The sequence below is a fragment of the Helianthus annuus genome, chromosome 14, assembly GCF_002127325.2.
Source record: "Helianthus annuus cultivar XRQ/B chromosome 14, HanXRQr2.0-SUNRISE, whole genome shotgun sequence".
In the NCBI taxonomy this organism is placed as follows: Eukaryota; Viridiplantae; Streptophyta; class Magnoliopsida; order Asterales; family Asteraceae; genus Helianthus; species Helianthus annuus.
Genome location: NC_035446.2, coordinates 129,413,838 through 129,440,975, shown reverse-complemented (window position 1 = coordinate 129,440,975; position 27,138 = coordinate 129,413,838). Strand labels below are relative to the sequence as shown.

At 38.9% G+C, this 27,138-nt stretch overlaps 2 protein-coding genes and 2 long non-coding RNA genes across 4 annotated transcripts; all 4 read right to left on the bottom strand.

The window, feature by feature from the left end:
- Window positions 1-9,684: 9,684 nt before the first annotated feature.
- On the bottom strand, window positions 9,685-11,060 carry LOC110905894. Its single transcript, XR_002573512.1, has 3 exons — window positions 10,931-11,060; window positions 10,403-10,456; window positions 9,685-9,900 (listed from the first exon to the last, which is right to left on the bottom strand). It is a non-coding gene; the product is annotated as an uncharacterized LOC110905894 (long non-coding RNA).
- A 1,795-nt stretch (window positions 11,061-12,855) lies between these two features.
- LOC110907379 lies at window positions 12,856-13,714 on the bottom strand. Its single transcript, XM_022152372.1, has 2 exons — window positions 13,198-13,714; window positions 12,856-12,992 (listed from the first exon to the last, which is right to left on the bottom strand). Exons 1-2 carry the CDS (start codon window positions 13,712-13,714, stop codon window positions 12,856-12,858), a joined length of 654 nt encoding a protein of 217 aa, XP_022008064.1.
- A 597-nt stretch (window positions 13,715-14,311) lies between these two features.
- On the bottom strand, window positions 14,312-17,638 carry LOC110907378. The gene is made up of 3 exons (XM_035983082.1): window positions 15,814-17,638; window positions 14,836-15,546; window positions 14,312-14,742 (listed from the first exon to the last, which is right to left on the bottom strand). The coding sequence occupies exons 1-3, from the start codon at window positions 17,636-17,638 to the stop codon at window positions 14,312-14,314; spliced, it is 2,967 nt and encodes a 988-aa protein (XP_035838975.1).
- A 902-nt stretch (window positions 17,639-18,540) lies between these two features.
- Window positions 18,541-19,910, bottom strand: LOC110905893. The gene is made up of 3 exons (XR_002573511.1): window positions 19,781-19,910; window positions 19,253-19,306; window positions 18,541-18,750 (listed from the first exon to the last, which is right to left on the bottom strand). It is a non-coding gene; the product is annotated as an uncharacterized LOC110905893 (long non-coding RNA).
- Between the last annotated feature and the right edge of the window lie 7,228 nt (window positions 19,911-27,138).

Here is a 27,138-nt window from a genome sequence, read left to right as displayed (position 1 = left end):
CATGAACAAAATCAGAAACACAGTCGGGTAGAGCTCGAATGTACTTCTTGATTGCCATATCAGGCGTCTTCACTTGATCGGGGCAGATGATGCTGAGCTGCTTAAAGCAAGCAGTCAGGGCAGCGTTGTCACCTTCCTACTGCTTGATATTCCAGAACTCGTCCTCCAGCTTTTGGCGCTCATGGGGAGGGCATAATTCATCCATCATGATGGCCTTCAACTCTTCCCAAGTCAGCTCATAAGCTGCATCATTCCCGCGTTTGTTTCTCTCGGCCGTCCACCAGTCTAATGCACGGGACTGGAAGACGCCGGTAGCGTTTAGGGTACGGAGATTTTCAGGACATCCGCTCTGGCAGAGAGTGACTTCGATGGACGAGTCGGTCTATTGGGTAGGAAGATTTTCAGGACATCCTTACTGGACATGCACGAGTCGGTCTATTGGGTCCTAACTATAGACTAGGTCTCTAAGACATCGACCCGGACTAGGTCGAGTCTTGCCTAATTCCCTATAGTTATGGCTCCGATGCCAATCTGTCACACCCCAACCGATGGCGGAAACATCGGGGCGTTGCACTGAGCGAAACGATTGTCCAGAAGTTTCCATTACAATTATCATTACCAATCAATTTAAAGTAACATGTCCCATACCATGTCTTAAAAGGCAAACAAATTATTACAGACAAATCTAGGCAAATTGTTCTGTTCCGACAACTCAGGTTTCATTAGTACAGACAACTATTTGTTGGTCACTAAGACTCTTTCCTAGCCTTGATTTCCAAGCAAATAGACACCTTAAGCACCTGTCACATATGTTAAAACAAAAGTCAATACACATAGTGTATAGGCGAGTATACAAGTTTGATAATAGCATATAGAGTTTGAATTAGTTTACGCATAACCAACACGTACACTGAGTAAAACGAAGCATGTTAGTTATCGACATGAACCTATCGATACCAATGACTGCGGGTTGACTGCCCAAGGCAATTCGTAATACATGATCAGCACTGTAATCCATGCTAATAATTGTCCTTAACAACCCCCGTGTGAACAGGTGCTGAGTCCAAACTATAGTACTATCGTTGCTAAGGCAGGTAGACAACATTCCATGTGTAAACATAACAAACAAGCATTCATTAAGTCACGTATAACATGCGGTAACGGTTAGCGTTAAAAGTATTGCGTAGTGTGTTCGATGTGATTTAGAATAAGTAACGTATGTAACACCCAAAAGTGCGTAAAGAAAAAAGGGATCGAGTATACTTACAGCGGGTGATGGATTGAAGGGAGCGCTTGGGATTAAGGTTAGCCTGAATAGTTTGATAGCATAAAGATAAGTGACGCGTAAAACGAAGACAAGTGTTGGTGGGTCGAACAGCTGGTCGATCGGATGGTAGTCCGATCGGACAGCTGATCGGGCGAGTGACAATCCGTTCGGACGACTGTCCGGTCGGATGGTCGTTCGAGTGGATTGTTTCTTTCTTTAGGAAGGATGTGTTTGTGTATGATGGTTTGACTTTTGAAGTTTTTGTTGTAGCATTTGAAAACATTGAAGTGTCTCTACCTTTCAGGTCGGTTGATCGGATGGTCGTTCGATCGGCCGGCAACCCGTTCGGTTGGGCACCTCAGTGAGAACAAGTTCACAGCAGGCTGTCACTCGATCGGACAGCAGTTCGATCGGGTGACATTCCTAGTGCATTGAACATGTTGAAAGTTGTCAAGTGTTGAAGTTTAATTGTCACATGTTCGAGCGGTTAACCCGATCGGATGGTAGTTCGATTGGACAACAACTCGTTCAACGATTAGACTTCAAATATTGATGAATAGTTTAAGTGTGGGACCCAAGGTGCAAGCTGTTCGGTTTGGCCAGTCAATCGGATTGGCTGTTCGATCGGACAGCAGTCCGATCGGACGGCGCTTTGTCCTGGTCGACCTGTTCGTCTTACACTTGGTTGTTTTTGATTGTTTGTCGTTTTTATCGAGACGTTTTGATAACGTGTTAAGCAACAGAAACCTTGTCAATACTTGGTACCCCTGATCGGACAGGAATCACCCAACCCGGCCAGTTAACGGTTCGAGACGGTGTTCCATGTTTAACCCGGAATCGGTGGTCTCTAGGATAGAATCCAGATCTCGAACCAACATAACCACAAGAATGAGTAGTGAGTCGGCACAAGCTCTGATTCTATCAGTTTTGAGTGCATTGAGTGTAAAAGAGTTGAAAGAAAGTTTGAAAACCATCTTTCAATCCTTTTTATTGTGAATATGTTTAGATCTATGAAAGATCTTTGTTAGTTTATGTGGAAATCAGTTAGATCCAAGTTGTTCTTGGTGGATTAAGGCCAAAACATGAAGTTCCTCAAGAACACATGATGACGTCATCCTAGAACACCTTGAATCTTGGTGATTTCACGGTTAAAAGTTAAGATTCAAAAGATAGAAAGGTGTAGGAGTGCGTGTAGATCAAGGAAGTACAAGATTTAGGACGAGATCTTACCGGAATTGAGGGAAATCTGAAGAAAAGCAAGGAGTATGCGCTGGTCGGACGTCATTTTGCCAAAAGTGGAAAGAATGAAAGTGACAGGAGTATTTATAGAGTTCCCAAAGAGGAAAGGGCTGGTCGATCGGCCAGCCAGCTCGATCGGACAGCCTGTCCGATCGGACGATAGTCCGATCGAACGGCTGGTCGATCGGCTGGTCGCCTGATCGATCAGTCGCTTGATTTGAGCATTCGGCACGACGAGTTTTGCCGTTTCGATTTCGATTACGAGCGATGCGAATGCGATAGAGTTTCCTGGACAAATTACTTTTAATCCCAACTACTCATATCTCACACTATCTCTTCTCCTCCAATTATCATACTATATCTACATACAAGCATCCTTATTTCGTATTTGTTTAGCGTTTGCGATTCGATTGCGATTGAGTTCGATACGTTTCGATTGATTACCACACATAATATAAATTAAACATGCACAAGTAACACATAACAGGCACACACACACATATATATTTAACCAAAATTGCGTATTTCGAGCTGCGAGTGCGATTGCGATTCGATGTTGGTGAAATTAGATTGATTATCGTTTAGTCGACCTTATCGCATTGTTACTTCCTATTATTCACAGTCGTAAGGCGATTCGTAGCGATAAGTATACATCGATTACTGCGATTCTTAACAATTACTCCACACAATACAACTAAAGCGAAAATAAAATAGACTAATCTACGAGTCAAAGAAGTCAAAACAGGAATTGAGCAAGGGGAGACAGATCGCAATTAGCAATCTTTTCTTCCTTTGACTTCAATCTCGACTTTGACTTTGACTTTCGAAACACGGGGTGTTACAGTAAGCATGTTTGTAAGTGTATGTGTGCGTTTTAATAAGGAATAAGTATTGCACCCAAAAGTGACGAAAAGTAAGAGGGTCATGTACACTCACGGTTTTGCTAAACTTTCTGATTAAACGCGAGTTAACGAGTTGATGAGAGTGAAGCACTAAAGTTACCCTACATTGGGGAAACGAAGGTGTGTGAGTATCCGGAGTTTGTGGAGAGTTTGGATTCGGAATTAAGTATTAAAAGTATATGTACACGAAAATATCTTGTCTAAATACTCGTTTGGACACTAAGTTTGTATGTGTTTTCATGGGTCCTAATTTGCCCATTAGAATCACAAACGAGGAGTCTAGAACGAAGATAATATAACCTAAGTTCATGACATCTAACCATAATCCGGTTAGTATCAAGAATTCGGTTAAATGTATATTATATATTATACAGCATGGTCTATCACGTATCATCATGTATTGTCGTGTAAGTCAAGCATGGAGGTAGAATTAACCTCATTGTATGATTCACCAAAGCACAAAGTCATCAACTTAGTTGATAACCCGGTTGGTCATGAATGAAAACAAAAATACAACTAACTAGTTTGTCAAGTAGCCAAGTAAGAATAACTCGGGCTTGTCATACCCAACATGGAAACTGTTGGAGGCGAGGCAGGGTTATGTTACTTTGATTCTTGGAAGCTACTTGAGACGAACACAAACAATTAAGCAAGTGAGGTAGTGAAACAAGTTTGGAGAGCCAAGGCTTCCATGGTTCACACATTACTCAAACACAAGTCTTCCAACATTGAAGGTTGGAAGCTTGGATGGTTTTAACACTTAGAACAATTTGGGCAAAATTCTTAACAGGTTTTGAGCCTTATTTCTTTGTCACACCCCAACCAATGGCGGAATCATCGGAGTGGGACTAGTTCGAGATTGTAAGAGACTTCATAACACTATTTGTGACAATATTTAATTCAACCGATTTCATTTTATAATCAAATTGTCAAAGCATTACAAGGAAATTCAAATAACAACATTGTTCATAACATAGCATAACAAAATTGATACAACACTTTAACCTAAACGTCTAAGTGAGTATCTAGGCATCATTGCTAATCCATTTCATAGCATCATCAATTCTCAACCTGTAACATGTTTAAAATACAATTCAATGCAAAAGCAAAGGCGAGTATACAAGTTTAAGAATAAGTATAAGTATAAGTTTAAAGTTTAAAACGATCCACATGGCAACTTAGTTTATACAAGAGCATCATACAATATTTCTACTCAACCCTTTGTTTACGTAAAATGATATAATTCAACATGACCTCTCGTTCACGGGTGGTGCGTTACTCCTATAGCGCTATACATGTCAAATGGAGGCTAGTAATAAGCTAATGACTATTGTATCACATAAGAATCACCCAAGTATAAGCATCAAGTATAACAAACATAGCATTCACGTATTTGGATTATTTTCGTGCAAGTAAAGATTAAAGTTTAAGTGTAATTTAGTAATTTAACATGTTACACCCCAAAAGTGGTAAACATAAAAAGGGGGTTTACGAGTATACTCAAGGTTTTGCAAGTCTTCTACTTGTGAATCCGTGAGTGAGTTGTTGTTGATTAGGAGGTTGGAACACCAAGTCCTTCTACGCGAAGAAACAAAGTGTATGAGTAACGGAGATTAACGGTAGATTAAGGGTTTAGGAAATTAAAACACAAGAATATATGTATACGAAAGTAATCATCCTTTAACACAAAGTACTTGTTTTGACACTATGAAACATCAAGGGTTAATGTTTTCATGAGTAGTATACTCATTAGAATCATAACAAGTCTTATGTCTTAGATGATGTTATTCTAACACTTTGACGAATGAACACAAGTTCATCATCAAGAGTTTGAATGTTGAATAGTATATATATATAAGTATTATATGTATTTTTATGTCCAATAGTCAAACATGAGGTAGAAGATTAAATCTTCATTTAGCTACCTCTAAGTTTCATGGAAGTCATGTAGGAGGTAGGAAGAGAAGTCTTCCATTTAGGTACCTCTAAGTGTTCACTACTACACTTGATGTAAAAACATTCAAGGAGGGTCATGAACTATGAATAATACAAGAATATAAACAACTACTCTATAATAAATCATCAAGCAATGTGGGGATTTTATGTTGGACAACCCAAGTTAGTCCATAATCACACCTACATTAAGTCTTGGACTTAAACATTACTTGTGGGTTAAAAACCCTAAACAAAACAGAATGTATATGAGGTTTAACCTCTGATTTCGAATGTCTCAACCTTGTTTTTAAGCCTAACTAACCATATAAATGGTTATAAGCATAAAGACATAGGTTTGAAATGAGTTTGACTCAAGTTTGAACAAGTTAAGTAAAGTTTGATTGAAAACATAAATGAACAGTGAACTTTAGAGCCTTTTTGCCGGAGTTCCAGGGACTTATTTACTGTGAAAACCCCATGGAATCGAAGCTAAGGTCAATCCAAGCACGTAGGAAAAAGAATGGACTAAATCGGACAAGTATTGAGTGAGTTATGCTCACTTTAGTGAAGCTTGCTGAATCTGTCCGAACTTCTGATGTTGCTGCGAATTTAGAGTGATTTGAGAGTGATTAGAGAGAGTTGAGAGTGATTAGAAAAGTGCAAAATGCTTGGAGGAGGCTTTGGTTATATAGGGGATGGATTAGGGTTTAAGTGGGTTGTGCATTAAGTGTGTTTAGTTGGAAGATAGAAATAAAAAAAAAAGTTGGACATGCTTGCTGATTTGCGGCCGCAAGCTACCATATTTATTATATATATTTTTTTTCTTTTGTTTTTTTATTACAAAGTAAGGTAGATATTTGTGGTATGTGTTATTGTACATCTATATTAATTCACAAATGGACGGTGGAATAGTAATGTTTCTTTGGTTTGCTAAGTGATTTATTTTCACTTTTATACCTTTTAGTCTCTTATATTTTATATAATATTAAAAGGCTAAGTTGTCACATCAAGACAATTTTAGCCTTCAGCTAATGGTAATAATACGTTTAACCTCTCAAATTTTAAACCTTTAGTTTTCCTTTACACTTTGACCCCTCAACTTTGATTATAACATGTTTAGCCATTCAACTTTAATAAGGTATTGGTTTGTCTTACACTTTATTATAATTACTATTTGAATCCTCAACTTTAGTTTTTTCTTTTTTCTCCCTTACACTCTATGATAATTACTATGTAGATCCTCACCTTTAGTTTTTTTCCATTTACACATTATAGCAATTACTATTTAGACCCTAAACGTTAATTTTTTCTTTTTACTTATTTTTTGTCGTTTCTTTTAAGTTTTTTTTTTTCTGAACAAATTTTCCTGAATTTCATACGTATCGTTATAAGTAAGTTATTTTAACTACGTTCCAAACCTGCCCAGGTATTCGTTTTTGTTTATATCGTAACAAACTGAACTGATAACTTTTTTTACTTTCGAATATACCGTCGTGGCGTCTTTTATATCGTCACATAAAGTGTTCTATCGCGATTTGCCTATTTTTATCTACGTTTTGAACTCGCCGCGAAGCGCGGGTGGTAACCACTAGTGTTTGTTAATTTCTAATGATTATTCAACGTGCATTCTTGGTCAATGATGCAAGATATATGGTTTTAACAATAAAAACAAAGAAGATAGTTATGGTTGTTGGTTGTAGTCGCTGTTATGGCAGCCATATTATTTTTATTTATTTATTTTTTTTATAAACTTAGGTTATATTTATATTACCCATTATGTATTTTGAGATATTAAAATGTTGAGGTAACATGTAACAAGGTCTAATAAGGTATAAAAACATGTTCTAAGGCACCAAATATGTGATAAGTAAACGGGATTGCAAGTATGTTTAAATGATTCGATCAAGGATTATGTTTAGGGATTAAAACAAGTATACGATCAAAACACGTTTTATGCATAAGTTTCACGTATTTGCAAGTTTAACACATAGTTTCCAAGAATTTCGAATAAACATCAATTGTTCCACGAAATTAAATGTATGAGCGTGTATAAAGTATCTTTAACATGAAATTAAAGAAATATAAGTTTTATTTATGATCCAAGTCTCGGATTTTACAACGATTACAAAGAAAGAACGATTACAAGAACACAAGACTTCCAAAAATAGAAATACGAACAAGACTTGCTATAAATGGAAAGTACAAAGAAGCAGGGCGTTACATTCTTGGTGAAAATCAACCACACACAAACCCACAACCATAAGCTTAGTTAGGAGCAAGGTTGGTACAAGATTCCACTAAGTTTTAAGCATTATATACAAGAAAAAAAAAAAGATAAATTAGGGCAGAATTTTATGTACTTTGGACCTCAAATATGGTAAGGTTACACCTTAGTTTGCCATGGCAAACTTGTGGAAACCTTCCTAGAGGTTGCCCAAGTAATTTGAAAGAAGATTAGAAGAAGAGAGGTGAAGAAAAGTGAGTGAAAACTCACTTAGAACACTTGAAAGTATTCTTCATTGCTTGGAATTCTTAAGAGGATTAGAGGCTTTGGGAGTAAATTAGTGTGTGGAAAGTGTTTAGGAGGTGGAGAAGACTTGTATTTATAAGTGAGGATTGGGGTTTGGGAGTTAATGAATGTGGAAGGTGATTGGAGCAGAAAGTAGATGGAGAATGGTAAAATATGACTGGCTTAAAAAATGGTGGAAGGTGATTGGAGGAGAAATGAGGTGGAAAAGCTTTTGGTTTTGCTCACTTTTAGTCCTTGCACTTTGTAACTAGGTTATTTTATGTTGTTTTCTTGTATTTTAACTCTCTTAAGTATATTAAAATGTAACAACACATTAAATAAGTATAAAGCACGTATAGTTATAAATACAAGTATCGTAAGTATCCGTTTCGCGTATATATATGCATTCAAGATTTTTGCGTATAATACAAGTATGGTAACACGTATATGTATAGAATGGAATTTCATTACAATCAAAGCCTCGGATTACAAGATTGGAAAGGAAATACGAATACACTTTCTAAATAAGGAAAGTATGAAAATGCGAGCGTTACAATTTTTCCATCATCAAACATCATAACAACCTTGTTATACATATTTAAAGTTTGAACAACCATCATGGCCACAAGAGTCAAGAATTTATGGATTAAACTCATTTCTTTTTGTTAACTACAAGTTTTAGCACAAAAAGAGACTTAAATACACAAAAAATAGGCTTTATACCTCAAGATTTTGGCTTGGTTTTGTTGTGTTTTTGCTAGACCAGAGGTAAAAAGGGTTTTACAAAAAAATAGGCTTTATACCTTAAGGTCGATCGGAATCTTAGGGCCTTCTAAAGTGTCATGGCCCCCATGCCCGGTTTGACCCGGTCCAGGAGTCGCGGGACAGAAAACCCGTGGTATTCATGTTTACAGCGGAAGTCTTAACATGATCGTTTAAACTTGAAAATGCCCGAGTATTATTTATTTATAATTCGGGATAAACCCCGTAATTTACAGTGGAGAAATTTCATAATTCCTTTATTTTACAAAACATGTTTATTTATTTCTTCGAGCCACTACTTTAAGCTTTGGAGTGCTCCTGAGCACTTGCACTTGATTCAAAGTAGGTCACCTGAAACATGTTGTAAAAATATTTTGTCAGCGGGGAAATACTGAGTGAATCATTCATTTTGATAAAAAGACACGCTGTTATAATTTACAGTATCAAGGGAGATTACAATGTTTCTATCAACCAATTACCCACAGTATTTGTCACTCGACCGGATCTGTGACTATGGTCATACCACTATTGGGTCCTGTCACCCAATAGTGACGAGTATCACAAATTTTAGGCTCGCCCACCTAAAGTGATAAAACAGCAGTAATGTGCACAATACCCCACATACCGGCTGTAATTTGTTGATTACATAAACTTAATCCATGTAATTATAACTTTGAAAATATACATGATTTTGTAAACAAATTTGATAAAAAGAGAATGACTCACATTGCAAGTTTAGACGGGCAGTATTTAGCCTACTGATAAGCCGAATAACCTAGTTTAAACAATAATGCACACAAACCAGGTTAGTAATTAATACAGCATTTACGATAACTCACGAGATACAACCCTCACAATGAATGACAAAGTGCGATACTTAAATATCCAGCGGATTCGCAACGAATAACAGAGCATAGCCCGAATTTGGGCAATTGTTACGCCCCAATCCTACTATTAAATACGTACAAATAAGTAGGAAAATATTTTTGAAAATTTCGACATGACTTATTCGTTCGACATCATTAACCACCTGTTTTACAAACCAAACTTAAACATTTAAACATCTTTGACAAAAACCCAAAACAAACAAAGTCCACATTGGTCACGACATGACTCCAACTACCAAATTTTACCCTACGACAAAGATGTCAACATACTACCTAGACTTAAATACATAAGACCAAGACTTAACCCATTCCAAAAAGGCTTAACAACGGAAGCGAGAAGCGGGCGTAAACCAAGTGTGCACGTTCCAAGTCGTCCAATCGCCTAAGTCGAGGATTTACCTACATTAAACATCAAACTTTAAAAAGTTAGTAAAGGCGCTTATTTAGTCCACAATACCAACATGGTAATTACAATCATCTATATACTTCCATTTCTTATACGCATTCGATTACCCATCTAGTGGGTATGGCATACAATCTCATAATGAAATTTAAGCATTTCGCATTCGACCCGATAACATCGGGTTATTTGCTTTCAACTTAAAATCTCTCGTTCTATCCGTATAACGGATTGAACCTTTTTGCATACGATTTTGCTTACATGACCACCCGTTCTAGACGGATGGTCTCATATCCTTACTCGACCTAGTCGTAAGGACCGGTCGGTTTGCATAACTTAGCATAATCCTTCTTTAGCATAAACGAATCCGCAAGGGATCTACCATTCTTTTACTAACATCACAAATAACTAAAACATAGGATAATTCTCATAACAAGGGTCGTTCAATATAATTACTAACGAATAAATAAAAAGTAAACTTTCGTATGAAATGGATCATACCTCGGTCTTGTGATCCTTCCGGCTTCTTAGAATTCGAGCCTTCTTCCTTTACACCTAAATCAACATGATCAATCATTCACTTAGTACCCAAACTTCATTCCATCATTTTTCCAATTTACACATAAATACTCATTCAAGCATTTCATCGAGCACCTAGTAGGCGTTACCTTAATAAAGCATAGTGTACAACATTTAAAGCATAACTTGCTATTCCATCCTATACATCATCATTACTCAATCTATTTCTTACAATTTCTTTTATCTACATCAATTTAACTAGCCTTTGGGTACTACAAGCTGATTTACATGTAAAATTACATTTGTTCATCATTCCTATAATCCCCATATTCATAATCATAATTTCACGAAGTGGGTTTTTAGAGGCTTTCTTTCAATTAACTAAAATCAAGCATGATTTCTACTCTAGGGAGTATCCTTAACATCTAAACAACACAAATCATATCACAATTTCATGATTGGGTCGAAACCCTAATTATAAACATCACCAAAATCAAAAATTCAGCTTACCACTTTACTAGATATACTTAGATGTTTGAAGTTTTAGCACATGCAGCAATTAAACCTTGATTTCTCCTTGTCAATTGGTGAATTTTTGCAAGAACAAGGTAACCCTTGTTTTTCCCCTGCCCTTGATCGATCCCACACGTACAGAATGTTTTAACTTTAGTTAAAACATAATTAAACCCTATTAAGTTATAATTTTTCATATTGCCCCCCTTTAATCTTGTAAAATGTTTAATTCAAGCACTTCCATGATTTTACCTATTCTTATGTTAAAATAAATTTGGGGTGTTACAGCAATACCCAAATATCCTGTTGGAATCACGACAAATAACAAAGTATAACCCTAATGCGGGCAGCACTTAAACATTCATTAGATAGTTTCAATCGATCGGATATTTAATCGTAGCAGCGATCGAGTTATTACCCGATATTGTGGCAGCACCTCACTATATAAAAATTAAAGTTTTGACAGTAGAACTTCGTTTGTTGATCAAAATTTGAGCACGGAATGAAAGTCCCATGCACAGACTATTTATAGCCTGAAAATGGGCTTTACGCGGCCCGCGTAAAACCATACATATACCTTACGCGGCCCGCGTGGCTGCCTGGTCTAGGCATAGGGTTGGTTGGTCACAAGTAGGTCCCCAGATGGTCAACATGTGGCCCCGGCATCCTTATCCGGTCAACCTTAAGTTGACGCGGCCCGCGTAAGGTTAGGCTATCCCTTACGCGGCCCGCCTAAAACCCAGAATTTTGTTTTTCTTGATTTTTCAAGCTGGTTAGGGTTTTAGGGGTCCGGGTTTTCATGTATGACTAAGTTAGGGACATTTTTGAAGGTCCTTACATCCTCCCCACCTTAATTATAATCTCGTCCTCGAGATTTATTGAAATAGGTGTGGATATCTGCGCTTCATCTCTGATTCCAGCTCCCAAGTATATTCAGGTCCTTTCTTTGAATCCCACTTGACCTTGACTAGCACCAGTCGTTTATGTTTGAGAAACTTAATCTTTCTATCTTCTATTTGAAGTGGTTTTTCAACAAACTTCAACTTTTCATTTACTTGCACATCTTGGAGAGGTACTATCAGAGATTCGTCAGATAGACATTTCTTGAGGTTGGATATATGAAACACATCATGTATCCCAGCTAATTCTTCTTGTAATTGTAGACGGTAAGCAACTGGTCCTATTCGTTGGATCACTGAAAATGGTCCTATGTACCTTGGGCTCAGCTTTCCTTTCTTCCCAAATCGTACTACTCCTTTCCAAGGAGAAACTTTCAAAAGTACCTTATCTCCGACTTGAAACTCTAACGGCTTGCGACGATTGTCTGCATAATTCTTCTGGCGATCTCGAGCTGTCTTTAGTCTTTCCTTTATCTGCGTTATCTTGTCGGTGGTTTCTTGCACAATCTCAGGTCCTGATAATTGACTTTCTCCTATTTCTGCCCAACAAACTGGAGTCCTACACCCAAACTTCATTCCATCATTTTTCCAATTTACACATAAATACTCATTCAAGCATTTCATCGAGCACCTAGGAGGCGTTACCTTAATAAAGCATAGTGTACAACATTTAAAGCATAACTTGCTATTCCATCCTATACATCATCATTACTCAATCTATTTCTTACAATTTCTTTTATCTACATCAATTTAACTAGCCTTTGGGTACTACAAGCTGATTTACATGTAAAATTACATTTGTTCATCATTCCTATAATCCCCATATTCATAATCATAATTTCACGAAGTGGGTTTTTAGAGGCTTTCTTTCAATTAACTAAAATCAAGCATGATTTCTACTCTAGGGAGTATCCTTAACATCTAAACAACACAAATCATATCACAATTTCATGATTGGGTCGAAACCCTAATTATAAACATCACCAAAATCAAAAATTCAGCTTACCACTTTACTAGATATACTTAGATGTTTGAAGTTTTAGCACATGCAGCAATTAAACCTTGATTTCTCCTTGTCAATTGGTGAATTTTTGCAAGAACAAGGTAACCCTTGTTTTTCCCCTGCCCTTGATCGATCCCACACGTACAGAATGTTTTAACTTTAGTTAAAACATAATTAAACCCTATTAAGTTATAATTTTTCATATTGCCCCCCTTTAATCTTGTTTAATGTTTAATTCAAGCACTTCCATGATTTTACCTATTCTTATGTTAAAATAAATTTGGGGTGTTACAATTCTACCCTCCTTAAAAGAGGTTTCGTCCCCGAAACCTGAATACATAACAATTTAAATGTTGACATACCAAAGAGAAAAGGGTAGTATCTTCGCATTTCATCTTCTGATTCCCATGTAAGTTCCGAACCCTTTCGGTGTTGCCATTGTACCAACACTTGTCGGACCGCCTTGTTGCGGAGCTTCTTTACCTTGACATCTTTAATGGCTATTGGTCTTTCGACATAATTCAACCCCTCGTCCAACTCAATGTCATCGAGAGGTACTAACGCGGTTTCATCCGCAAGACATTTTCTCAATTGCGACACGTGGAAGGTATTGTGAATTCCGTCTAGGGTAGGCGGTAATTCTAATCGATAAGCGACCCTTCCAACACGAGCCAAGATTTTAAACGGCCCAATATACCTAGGACCTAATTTACCCCGTTTACGAAAACGGATTATGCCTTTCCATGGCGACACCTTCAACAGAACGAAATCTCCAACTTGAAATTCAATAGGACGCTTTCTCTTGTCTCCATAAGCTTTTTGTCGATCCTGGGCAGCTTTCAAACGAGCCCTAATCAATTCAATCTTTTCATTTGTCATTGCTATTAAATCAATTGGCGCGAGCTCCCTTTGCCCCACTTCACCCCAACATACGGGAGTTCTACACTTCCTCCCATATAGTAATTCGTATGGTGCCATTTGAATGCCACTGTGGTAACTATTATTATAAGAAAATTCCACTAGTGGTAAATGGTCATCCCAATTTCCCCCAAAATCTAAGGCACACGCCCTCAACATATCAATAAGTGTTTGAATGGTTCTTTCTGACTGGCCGTCAGTTTGAGGGTGGTAGGCGGTACTTATGTGCAATCTCGTTCCCACGCTTTCGTGAAATCTTTGCCAGTAGCGAGAGGTAAATCTAGTATCACGATCCGAGATGATTGACACGGGCACCCCGTGTCGAGACACGACCTCGTTCATGTAGATTTCCGCCATTTTCTCGGAAGAATAAGCTTCTTTAATGGGTAGAAAGTGGGCGCTTTTCGTAAGTCGATCTACGATTACCCATATTGTATCATACCCCTTTTCCGTTCTTGGAAGCTTGGTTACTAAATCCATCGTTAGTTCTTCCCATTTCCACAACGGTATCCCCAATGGTTGTGATTCTCCGTAAGGCTTTTGGTGTTCTGCCTTCACTTAAGAACACGTTAAGCATTTTGCGACATACTTGACGATATCGCGTTTCATGCCCGGCCACCAATAGTTGGTTTTTAAATCTCGATACATCTTTGTAGCCCCAGGGTGGACCGAATATCGTGACTTATGTGCTTCATCGAGTAGTGCGGCTTTGACTTCACAAAATCGGGGTATCCAAATTCGGCCGAATCGCGTCTTGAGTCCGGTCGAATTTTCTTCTAATTTATCAATAACGCCTTTTAATCTTTCTTTCTTCAAGTCTTCTGCTCCAAGAGACTTTCTTTGAGATTCCCGTATCGTTTCAAGTAATCGTGGCGTAACTACCATCTTCATGGACTTTACACGGAGAGGAGACGGATACTCTTTTCGGCTTAACGCATCGGCTACCACATTTGCTTTCCCCGGGTGATAGAGGATATCACAATCATAATCTTTGATAAGTTCTAGCCATCTTCGTTGCCTCATATTCAAATCTTTCTGTTCAAAGAAATACTTGAGGCTCTTATGATCCGAGTAAATCGTACATTTCGCACCGTATAGGTAGTGTCTCCAAATCTTTAAGGCGAACACTACTGCTGCCAATTCCAGATCGTGTGTTGAGTAGTTCACCTCGTGAGGCTTTAGTTGCCGCGACGCATAAGCAATAACCTTTCCCCTTTGCATCAAAACACAACCTAAACCCTGATGGGAAGCATCTGAATAAACAACCAAATCTTCAGTTCCATCTGGCAACGTCAGGACCGGAGGACTCGACAATTTCTCCTTCAGTATACGAAAAGCCTCTTCCTGTTCCTTACCCCACACAAACTTTTCTTTCCTTCTCGTCAGTCTGGTTAGAGGTAGAGCTATCTTCGAGAAATCCTGTATGAACCGCCTATAGTATCCCGCGAGGCCTAGGAAACTCCTTATCTCAGTCGGACTTTTCGGGGAAACCCATTTCATTACAGCATCAATCTTTGATGGATCCACTAAAACACCTTCCGCATTGATCACGTGGCCTAGAAACTGCACCTCCCTGAGCCAGAAGGCGCATTTTGAAAATTTTGCGTAAAGTTTCTCCTTGCGGAGAGTTTCGAGTACTTCTCGCAAGTGCCTTGCGTGCTCAGCTTTGCTTCGCGAATAAACTAAGATATCATCTATGAATACTATTACTGATTTGTCTAACATGGGTCGGCACACCCGGTTCATAAGATCCATAAATGCAGCCGGCGCGTTCGTCAACCCAAACGACATGACTAGAAATTCATAGTGCCCATAACGGGTTCTAAATGCAGTCTTTGGAATATCCACTTCCCGTACTCTAACTTGATGGTACCCCGAACGCAGGTCTATCTTGGAGAACCAGCTCGCCCCTTGTAATTGATCAAAAAGGTCGTCAATTCTAGGTAAAGGGTAGCGGTTCTTTATGGTCAGTTTGTTTAATTCTCTATAGTCGATGCACATGCGCATCGACCCGTCTTTCTTTTTAACAAAAAGGACGGGTGCTCCCCAAGGCGACACACTCGGGCGTATGAAACCCTTATCTAGAAGATCTTGCAACTGTGTCATTAATTCTCGCATCTCGGTGGGGGCAAGTCTATAGGGAGCCTTCGCAACAGGCTTCGCACCCGGATTTAATTCGATGCGAAACTCTATCTCCCTTTCGGGAGGAAGTCCCGGCAGTTCTTCCGGAAATACATCCGGAAATTCGTTCACGACCTCAACGTCTTCAAGCTTCGGGAGGGTTTGTCGGGCATCTCCTACATAAGCTAAGTATGCTCTACTCCCGTTAAGTACGTACTTATAAGCTTGGACCAAGGTACACAACTTGGTTTCCACGTTTCTCTCTCCTTGAATACTTAATTGTTTTCCACTTGGAGCTTGAATAACCATCACTTTAGTTTCACAGTTAATCTCCACATGGTGTCGCGCCAACCAATCCATCCCCACGATCATTTTAAATTCCCCCAAAACCATGGGTATCAGGTCGATGTCAAATTCTTCATCTTCTATAGTGAATTTACAATTTCTACAAACCTCATGTAACATATACATCTTGCTATCGGCTATTTCTACTTCTAATGGCATTGGCATTCGTTCGATCTTAAAGGACGGATGTTGTATAATTTCATTCGAAATAAATGACATAGTATCTCCAGTATCGAATAGAACATAAACCGGTATGGAGTTCAGTAAAAAGATACCTGAAATCACATTCGGGTGAGACTTGGCTTCTTCGGATGTAATTTGGAACATTCTACCCTTGGCCCTAGAACCTTCTTGTTTCTTATCTTCCTTCTTCAACTCTTGCTGGAGTTTCGGGCACTCAGATTTGATGTGCCCCTTTTCGAAACAGTTGAAACAAGTTTTTGGGCTACTCGGACATTGATAAGATGAGTGTCCCTCCTTACCGCATTTGTAACACCCTTTCTTGCCTAACAAACATTCCCCCGTATGAAGTTTTCCACAAGTCTTGCACGGCGTGATACCACTCTTCGACTTATCCTTTCTTCCTTGCTCTTGATACTTCCCCTTTTTGGTCGGGGTCGAATTTCCACCTTTTTCATTGGGTCTCTTTTCTCCACGCTCTTCTTGCCTCTTGATCTCGATTTCTCTATCCCGCGCTAGATTGATGAGCTCATCAAGAGTCTCACACTTCGAGGGAGTGATGAACTCCCTAAATTCTGCCTTTAATACGCCATAAAAGCGGTTAATCTTCATCCTTTCAGTTTGCACAAACTCTCCACAAAACTTCATCTTATCCAAGAAAGTGTTTGATATCTCATTTATCGTCTCGTTCTTCTGTCGGAGGCGTAAGAAATCCTCTTGAATCTTATCAATGGCTGACTGAGGGCAGTGATATTTCATAAAGGGATCCTTAAACTCTTGCCAGGTCATCGTTTGGAGTCTTTCTTCGCCTATTTCCTTGCTATGCGCATCCCACCAGTCTTTTGCCTGGAGGGTGAGTTGACCCGTAGCAAACATCACTTGATCTTCTCTATCACACCGGCTTCGTATAAACACTGCCTCCATGTTTGAAATCCATCTTTGGCATGCGATCGGATCAATTTTACCATCATACGTTGCCGGATTGCACGCCATAAAGTCTTTATACGTGCATCGTCGTTCCTTGCCTTTACTTCTAGACCCCTCAATTAGTTCTTTCAATTCCTCGATCTTACTGGTCATCATAGCATCTACGACTCCCAAAACCCGGCTTTCCACCTCTTGAGCTAATCGCGGAAGGTGGGCTTGCATAACCCCTTCCGCCACCTCCGTAACCCTATTGTTAAACGCTTCTTGCCGAGTTGCGTCATCATCCTCATTGACGTTTCTTGCATCAGCCATCTACACAATGTTACATTTCATTTAATACAAATCATAAGCTTTCCATATATCGTAATTCGTCAATCCCGTGTTCATTTCATTTATACTTTCACATTTTAAGCCTTTATCCATTTTTAAGGTTTCCTCCATTCGTCCATATTATTCGACATATTACTTTCGGCTTTTATGGTTTCATTCGACTGTAACCTCTATCCGTGGTTACATCTATCCTTTTAGGTCTTATATGGGCCTTACCCGACAAAAAAATAGGCTTTCAAATAATTCGGGAACTCGAAATATGAAAAATGACATTAATTGAAAAGTTTCAGCGAACCAGACTTCCGCTAGCCGTCGGCGACGGTCTAGCCTCCCGTCGGCGACGGGTTCAGGATTGTGGCGTCGGCCACCTTCACCCGTAAGCAGGTAAGTAAGGCGTCGGCACATGGGGGGGCGTCGGCGACGGCCAGAGGCCCGTCGGCGACGGCCTCTCCTCTGCTGAAACGATGCTGAACTCATTTTAGGTTTTTCCGACCATTTCCCGAGTATATTTTCAGCTACCCGGGTCCAGGGCTTCTTATTTTACCCATCTTGTAACTTCTTAGCATACTCAATCTCAAAACTCATTCGTGACGCATTATACATACTCATACTAAACAAATATTTAAAACTTTACCTCGTTGACGATGTCGGAACGAGCACACCTTCGCGAGAGCCATTGGTTTGAGTTCAAGTGCTATTACTCCAGCTCGAATCCCTCAAACCTAGGCTCTGATACCAACTTGTTACGCCCCAATCCTACTATTAAATACGTACAAATAAGTAGGAAAATATTTTTGAAAATTTCGACATGACTTATTCGTTCGACATCATTAACCACCTGTTTTACAAACCAAACTTAAACATTTAAACATCTTCGACAAAAACCCAAAACAAACAAAGTCCACATTGGTCACGACATGACTCCAACTACCAAATTTTACCCTACGACAAAGATGTCAACATACTACCTAGACTTAAATACATAAGACCAAGACTTAACCCATTCCAAAAAGGCTTAACAACGGAAGCGAGAAGCGGGCGTAAACCAAGTGTGCACGTTCCAAGTCGTCCAATCGCCTAAGTCGAGGATTTACCTACATTAAACATCAAACTTTAAAAAGTTAGTAAAGGCGCTTATTTAGTCCACAATACCAACATGGTAATTACAATCATCTATATACTTCCATTTCTTATACGCATTCGATTACCCATCTAGTGGGTATGGCATACAATCTCATAATGAAATTTAAGCATTTCGCATTCGACCCGATAACATCGGGTTATTTGCTTTCAACTTAAAATCTCTCGTTCTATCCGTATAACGGATTGAACCTTTTTGCATACGATTTTGCTTACATGACCACCCGTTCTAGACGGATGGTCTCATATCCTTACTCGACCTAGTCGTAAGGACCGGTCGGTTTGCATAACTTAGCATAATCCTTCTTTAGCATAAACGAATCCGCAAGGGATCTACCATTCTTTTACTAACATCGCAAATAACTAAAACATAGGATAATTCTCATAACAAGGGTCGTTCAATATAATTACTAACGAATAAATAAAAAGTAAACTTTCGTATGAAATGGATCATACCTCGGTCTTGTGATCCTTCCGGCTTCTTAGAATTCGAGCCTTCTTCCTTTACACCTAAATCAACATGATCAATCATTCACTTAGTACCCAAACTTCATTCCATCATTTTTCCAATTTACACATAAATACTCATTCAAGCATTTCATCGAGCACCTAGTAGGCGTTACCTTAATAAAGCATAGTGTACAACATTTAAAGCATAACTTGCTATTCCATCCTATACATCATCATTACTCAATCTATTTCTTACAATTCCTTTTATCTACATCAATTTAACTAGCCTTTGGGTACTACAAGCTGATTTACATGTAAAATTACATTTGTTCATCATTCCTATAATCCCCATATTCATAATCATAATTTCACGAAGTGGGTTTTTAGAGGCTTTCTTTCAATTAACTAAAATCAAGCATGATTTCTACTCTAGGGAGTATCCTTAACATCTAAACAACACAAATCATATCACAATTTCATGATTGGGTCGAAACCCTAATTATAAACATCACCAAAATCAAAAATTCAGCTTACCACTTTACTAGATATACTTAGATGTTTGAAGTTTTAGCACATGCAGCAATTAAACCTTGATTTCTCCTTGTCAATTGGTGAATTTTTGCAAGAACAAGGTAACCCTTGTTTTTCCCCTGCCCTTGATCGATCCCACACGTACAGAATGTTTTAACTTTAGTTAAAACATAATTAAACCCTATTAAGTTATAATTTTTCATATTGCCCCCCTTTAATCTTGTTTAATGTTTAATTCAAGCACTTCCATGATTTTACCTATTCTTATGTTAAAATAAATTTGGGGTGTTACAGCAATACCCAAATATCCTGTTGGAATCACGACAACTAACAAAGTATAACCCTAATGCGGGCAGCACTTAAACATTCATTGGATAGTTTCAATCGATCGGATATTTAATCGTAGCAGCGATCGAGTTATTACCCGATATTGTGGCAGCACCTCACTATATAAAAATTAAAGTTTTGACAGTAGAACTTCGTTTGTTGATCAAAATTTGAGCACGGAATGAAAGTCCCATGCACAGACTATTTATAGCCTGAAAATGGGCTTTACGCGGCCCGCGTAAAACCATACATATACCTTACGCGGCCCGCGTGGCTGCCTGGTCTAGGCATAGGGTTGGTTGGTCACAAGTAGGTCCCCAGATGGTCAACATGTGGCCTCGGCATCCTTATCCGGTCAACCTTAAGTTGACGCGGCCCGCGTAAGGTTAGGCTATCCCTTACGCGGCCCGCCTAAAACCCAGAATTTTGTTTTTCTTGATTTTTCAAGCTGGTTAGGGTTTTAGGGGTCCGGGTTTTCATGTATGACTAAGTTAGGGACATTTTTGAAGGTCCTTACATCCTCCCCACCTTAATTATAATCTCGTCCTCGAGATTTATTGAAATAGGTGTGGATATCTGCGCTTCATCTCTGATTCCAGCTCCCAAGTATATTCAGGTCCTTTCTTTGAATCCCACTTGACCTTGACTAGCACCAGTAGTTTATGTTTGAGAAACTTAATCTTTCTATCTTCTATTTGAAGTGGTTTTTCAACAAACTTCAACTTTTCATTTACTTGCACATCTTGGAGAGGTACTATCAGAGATTCGTCAGATAGACATTTCTTGAGGTTGGATATATGAAACACATCATGTATCCCAGCTAATTCTTCTTGTAATTGTAGACGGTAAGCAACTGGTCCTATTCGTTGGATCACTGAAAATGGTCCTATGTACCTTGGGCTCAGCTTTCCTTTCTTCCCAAATCGTACTACTCCTTTCCAAGGAGAAACTTTCAAAAGTACCTTATCTCCGACTTGAAACTCTAACGGCTTGCGACGATTGTCTGCATAATTCTTCTGGCGATCTCGAGCTGTCTTTAGTCTTTCCTTTATCTGCGTTATCTTGTTGGTGGTTTCTTGCACAATCTCAGGTCCTGATAATTGACTTTCTCCTATTTCTGCCCAACAAACTGGAGTCCTACACCTGCGTCCATACAGTGCTTCGAACGGGGCAGCTTCAATGCTTGTATGTTAACTATTGTTATAGGAGAATTCAATTAAAGGCAAATGATCATCCCAATTTCCACCATAATCTATTACACACGCTCTGAGCATGTTTTCCAAGGTTTGAATGGTTCTTTCACTTTGTCCGTCTGTTTGGGGATGATAAGCTGTACTTAAATTTAATCGAGTACCCATGGCTTCTTGGAAACTTGTCCAGAAGTGTGAGGTAAAACGACTATCCCTATCTGATACAATAGAGAGTGGAACTCCATGTAGGGATACTACCTCATCTACGTATAACTTGGCTAACCTTTCCATGCTAAAGGTCTCCTTCATAGGTAGAAAATGAGCTGACTTGGTTAATCTATCCACAATTACCCAAATCGCATCATTACCTTTTCTGGTTTTGGGTAACTTAGTAACGAAATCCATGGTTATTAGTTCCCATTTCCAAACAGGCATTTCTAACTGTTGAAGTAACCCTGAAGGTTTCTGGTGTTCTGCCTTAACTTGTGAACAAGCAAGACACTTAGATACATAACTAGCTATATCCTTTTTCATACCTATCCACCAGAAATTATTTCTTAAATCTTGGTACATCTTATTATTTCCAGGGTGCATAGTATACCTAGATTTATGGGCTTCTTCTAAAATCTTATTCCTTAAATCCCCCTGTTTAGGTACCCAAATACTATTCTTGGGGAATCTCCAAATTCCATCACTTCCTTGTTCCAATTCTTTTGTTCGTCCTTTCATTTCTTCAGCATCATCCTTGATTGCTGTGGTTTGAACATTCTTTAATTGTTCCATTAAATCTAACTGTAGATTTAATCTAAGGGCACGAACTCGCTTTTTTTTTCATGATACTTACGACTTAAGGCATCTGCAACTACATTTGCCTTTCCCTCGTGATATTGAATATCACAGTCGTAATCGCTTAGAATTTCCATCCATCTTCTTTGTCTCATGTTTAATTCTTTTTGCCCAAATATATACCTTAAGCTTTTATGATCCGTATAGACAGTAAACTTACTTCCATACAGATAGTGTCTCCAAATCTTAAGGGCAAAAATTACTGCTCCTAATTCTAAGTCATGAGTCGTGTAGTTTTCTTCGTGCTTTTTCAATTGTCTTGAGGCATACGCAATTACCTTTTTGCGTTGCATTAACACACATCCTAATCCTATCATAGAAGTATCACAGTAAACTTCAAAATCTTCTGTTCCATCTGGTAATGCTAAGATTGGGGCATTGGTTAACTTTTTCTTTAAAATTCTAAAAGCCTCTTCCTGTCTCGGTCCCCATTCAAATTTTACGGCTTTACAGGTTAGCTTGGTTAATGGCACGGCTATTTTAGAAAAATCTTTAATAAAACGCCTATAATATCCAGCTAATCCTAGAAAACTTCTAACTTCCGTTGCTGATTGCGGGGCCTTCCATTTGGTGATCGCTTCAATTTTGGAGGGATCTACGTGAATACCTTCGTGATTCACCATGTGTCCTAAAAATTGCACTTCCTGTAGCCAGAATTCACACTTCGAGAATTTGGCATAAAGCTTTCCTTTTCTTAACAAAGTTAAGAGTGCATGCAGGTGCTCACGATGTTCCTCCTGACTTTTGGAGTAAATAAGTATATCGTCGATGAAAACGATTAAAAATTTATCCAAATACGGTTTACAGATTGTCACACCCCCAAAATTCCACACGCGGAGTACCACCGCTTGGAGGCGTGACAAGACCAGGATCAAGCCACCAATCATATCGAACATAGCATTTAATAATAAAAGTAGATAACGTAATTCATCACGACATGATTGATGTTCAAAACCAAACTTTGTTTAAGTAGCGGAAGCATGTAAGTAAACCCAACATAAATAATAATGTATGAAATGTCATAAGTGTTTTATTAAGCATTCATGATCCATGCCCACAACGACCTGCTCCTCCTTGTGCAAGCTCCATAAGTACCTAAGGTCCTGCAAGGCATGCAGCAGAGAGTCAACAACTAGTTGAGCGAGTTCACAGAAAGTACGTTCGTTATAACAAATCATATATGCATTTAGTGGGGGCTTCCCATGTAAGTATGTACTAATAGTGGGGGTTTCCCATGGTCATATGTATTACTAGTGGGGGTTTCCCACGTTTATCTTTACTAATGGGGGCTTCCCATGTTTGTACTTACTAGACTATTTGCAACCATGTGTTCTTCTTAAACCGAGAACAGGAATACGTACTAGGTCATGTAGGATTTACGTGAGTGCCCTTCCCCGAGGACAGTGGTATGTGTGGGGTTTACGTAGGATTTACGTAAGTGTCCTTCCGACCCGGAAGACAGTAGTAGGTATTAGTTTACGTAGGCTTTACGTAAGTGTCCTCCCGACCCGGGAGACAATGGAAGATACTAGTTTACGTAGGTTTTACGTAAGTGTCCCGACTAACCTGAGGACGATGGTCTATAGTCTAGCGATTGCGTAGGTACGAGTAATTATCCATTTCCAATATTCCAACCCAATTCCCAACCCGGGAATCCCATGCCTTGGCTGTGTGAACTCACCTTGGTTTGCTCGGCAGATACACAAAAAGGTTCTTGAACTAAGAGTGGTCAACCACGTCCGATTGGAATCAAACAAAGAGAAGGTGAGCCGAATGAAAAGCAAGATCTACGATCCGAAGGGTTGCTCGCCGTCGGGTTTGAGAGAGAATGAGAGACTAGGGTTTGTAACTTGTGTGTGTTTTCTTGATTGTGAATTGTGAGAAGTAAAACCCCAAAGGTGTGTATACGCGTGAACATGTATCCGGACTAGAGAGGTGGGCCGAGCCCACTTTGGTTGCCTAATGGTTTCGGTAACAGCAATACGGCCCAATAGGCCTTGTGCGCTCGAATGATGGTTGTGCGGTTCGGGTTGGGCTCGATTAACATACAGACACATATTATACATAGCACATAACCACATAACATTCATGTAATCATTCACTTTCGTAAATTCACATAATCACATATCGTAATGTCATAACATTCAATAAGTCAATCAAGTTCACATACGTTACATACATTACAAAGACGGGTTCGAAATACGAGTTGTCACACAGATTCTATTCATCATGTCCATAAATGCTGCTGGAGCATTTGTTAATCCGAAGGGCATGACTGTAAACTCGTAATGTCCATACCTAGTTCTAAAAGCAGTCTTAGGTATGTCTTCTTCTTGTACCTTCAATTGATGATATCCGGAGCACAAATCTATCTTAGAAAAATATCTAGCTCCTTGCAATTGATCAAAAAGATCATCAATCCTAGGTAATGGGTATTGATTCTTAATTGTAACTTTGTTTAATTCCTTATAGTCGATACACGTTCTCATCGACCCGTCTTTCTTCTTTACAAACAATACTGGAGCTCCCCATGGAGAGGAACTTGGTCGGATAAACCCTTTACTTAGCAATTCATCTAACTGTTTCTTTAATTCTAACATTTCAGTAGGTGCTAACCGATAGGGTGCCTTGGCTATCGGTGTAGTTCCTGGAATTAGATGAATTCTAAATTCTACCTCCCTATCGGGTGGTAATCCAGGTAGGTCTTCTGGAAAAACATCTGGGTATTCAGATACTATCGGAATATCCTCCAGTTTCTTACTTTTGTTATTAATAACTACCGAAACCATATATACTATTCCTTGTTTTCTTGAATAACTGGCCAATTTCATTACTGAAATAAATTTCAGTGGCTTTTGTGGCTTATCTCCGGTAATTATTACTAATTCTCCTGTTGGTGTATGGATTTCTAAGGAATTTTTATCACAGAGAATTCAAGCATGGTTGGCTACTAACCAATCCATTCCTAACACGACATCGAATCCGGCTAAGTTCATGGCAACAGGTTTGCAGAAAATTTATGGCCTAAAAGTTCTATCTTCCCTTCTTACAACACCTTATTTATTTTAACAGAATTCCCATCTGCCGTTTTGACTGTAAAAATTTGCCTAAGGTTGGTTAAAGGTAAATTAAGGGCTTGGCAAAATGAAGTATTTATAAAACTTTGGTTTGCACCAGAGTCAAATAATACTTTTGCATAAACGTCGTAAACTAAAAACGTACCAGCTATGACATCAGGAATTAGTTCGGCTTCCTGAGTAGTCAATTGAAGGCTCTAGCGTTCTTCTTGGTAGTTCCTTCAGCCGGTTTAGCCTTGTTGTTTGCTGGTTTGACTAATTTAGGGCAATCTGCTTGAAATGCCCAGTTTCTCCGCAGTTGTAGCAGACTGTGGTTTTCTTTCTGCAATTCTCTTCACGATGTCCTACAGCTTTGCAAAAGTTGCAGGTTTCCCTACACCTTCCAAAATGCTTCTTCTTACAGTTTTTGCAAAATGGCGGAACAGAAAATTGCCCTGTTCCCTTTTTCTTGAAATTACTACTATTACCCACACGAAATCCTTGGGTAATTTTCTGGGCCAAATCCTTCTTTCTATTTTCTTCTCGAGTGCGTACCAGGCCGTCAGTTAAGGTGTTGGCTAATTCTATTGCATCGTCAATCGTGCGAGGTCTTGCGGCTTTAACAATGTCACGGATCTCACTAATCAAACCCCAAATATAGCGAGAAATAAGTACTGGTTCCGGCGAGGCCAGAGTAGGTACAATCCTGGCATACTCAAGGAATTTAGAAGTATACCCTCGACAGTCCACATCCACCATTCGGTGGCTTAGGAATTTGTTTGCCATTTGTTCTTTTTCATATTCGGGACAGAATTTTCTTTCTATCAGTTGCTTAAATTCTTCCCAACTTATGGCATAAACCACGTCACTTCCCTTAGCTTGTAATACCGTGTTCCACCATTCTAACGCTTCTTCCTTGAAAAGGTGAGAAGCGTACATGACCTTATCTTCCTCAGCACACTTACTTATTTTGATTACTGCCTCGGTTTTCTCTAACCAACGCAGTGCCGCAGTCGCCCCTTCGTTGCCTGCAAATTCCACAGGTTTACAGGCAAGGAATTCTTTGTAAGTGCAACCAGGTGTTGCAACTTTCATCCTTTTATGTATTGGGGCTTGAATTCTGTCATTATTATTACCGCCTCCATTGATACTATTACTGGCAGTATGGTCGTGCGTATGTTTACTAGGGTGAGCTTGCGAAGGCTCAACGGGACTTTTTACCGCAGCTACAATTACTGGAATAGCATTAACTATTCCCTGGGCAACGATGTTTTCTATGTCTTTCCGATTTAAGAAGTGATCCTCGCTATTATGTTCCGATTGGTTAACTTCATTAACTGGTTCACTAACAGCGTTTTCCATCTGGATGTGTATCAATCACAAACTATTATTTAATATAAACACTTTGATATATTTTATAGCAAAACTTTATTTAAAATAGTAAACACAACAACCTTATAGATCTATTACAACTGAAATTCCAAAAACATACTATGATAATTACATCCTACATTTATTTTATTCCCTCGTACTTATTTATTTATCATCGTTGATTTTGGTTTGGCCACTTATCTAAATTACGGATCAAGGTTCACTGCAATAGTGGCTAACATGTAAAGGTCTGACCATTTTTCATCTAATTCGTCCTCCCATGGCGGATTTTTACCTATTTCCTTATTAATTACCACTTCTTTTGAATTGGACGTTCCTATTTTCTCTTGGCTTTTTCTAATAATCCAATCTCTCTTCTTGGGAGTAAGTGGGTTTTCATAGGATGCTTTACGAATAAATATTCCTTCACTAGTGTTCACTGAATATCTTGAGGAATTTGGTTGGGACGAGGTTTTCTTAGTCTTTTGGGCATTGTCTAGTTGATGGTAAATATCTGAAAGCTTTTGCTTACCCATTCTATACATTAACAAGTAGTCATTTAACACGAAAA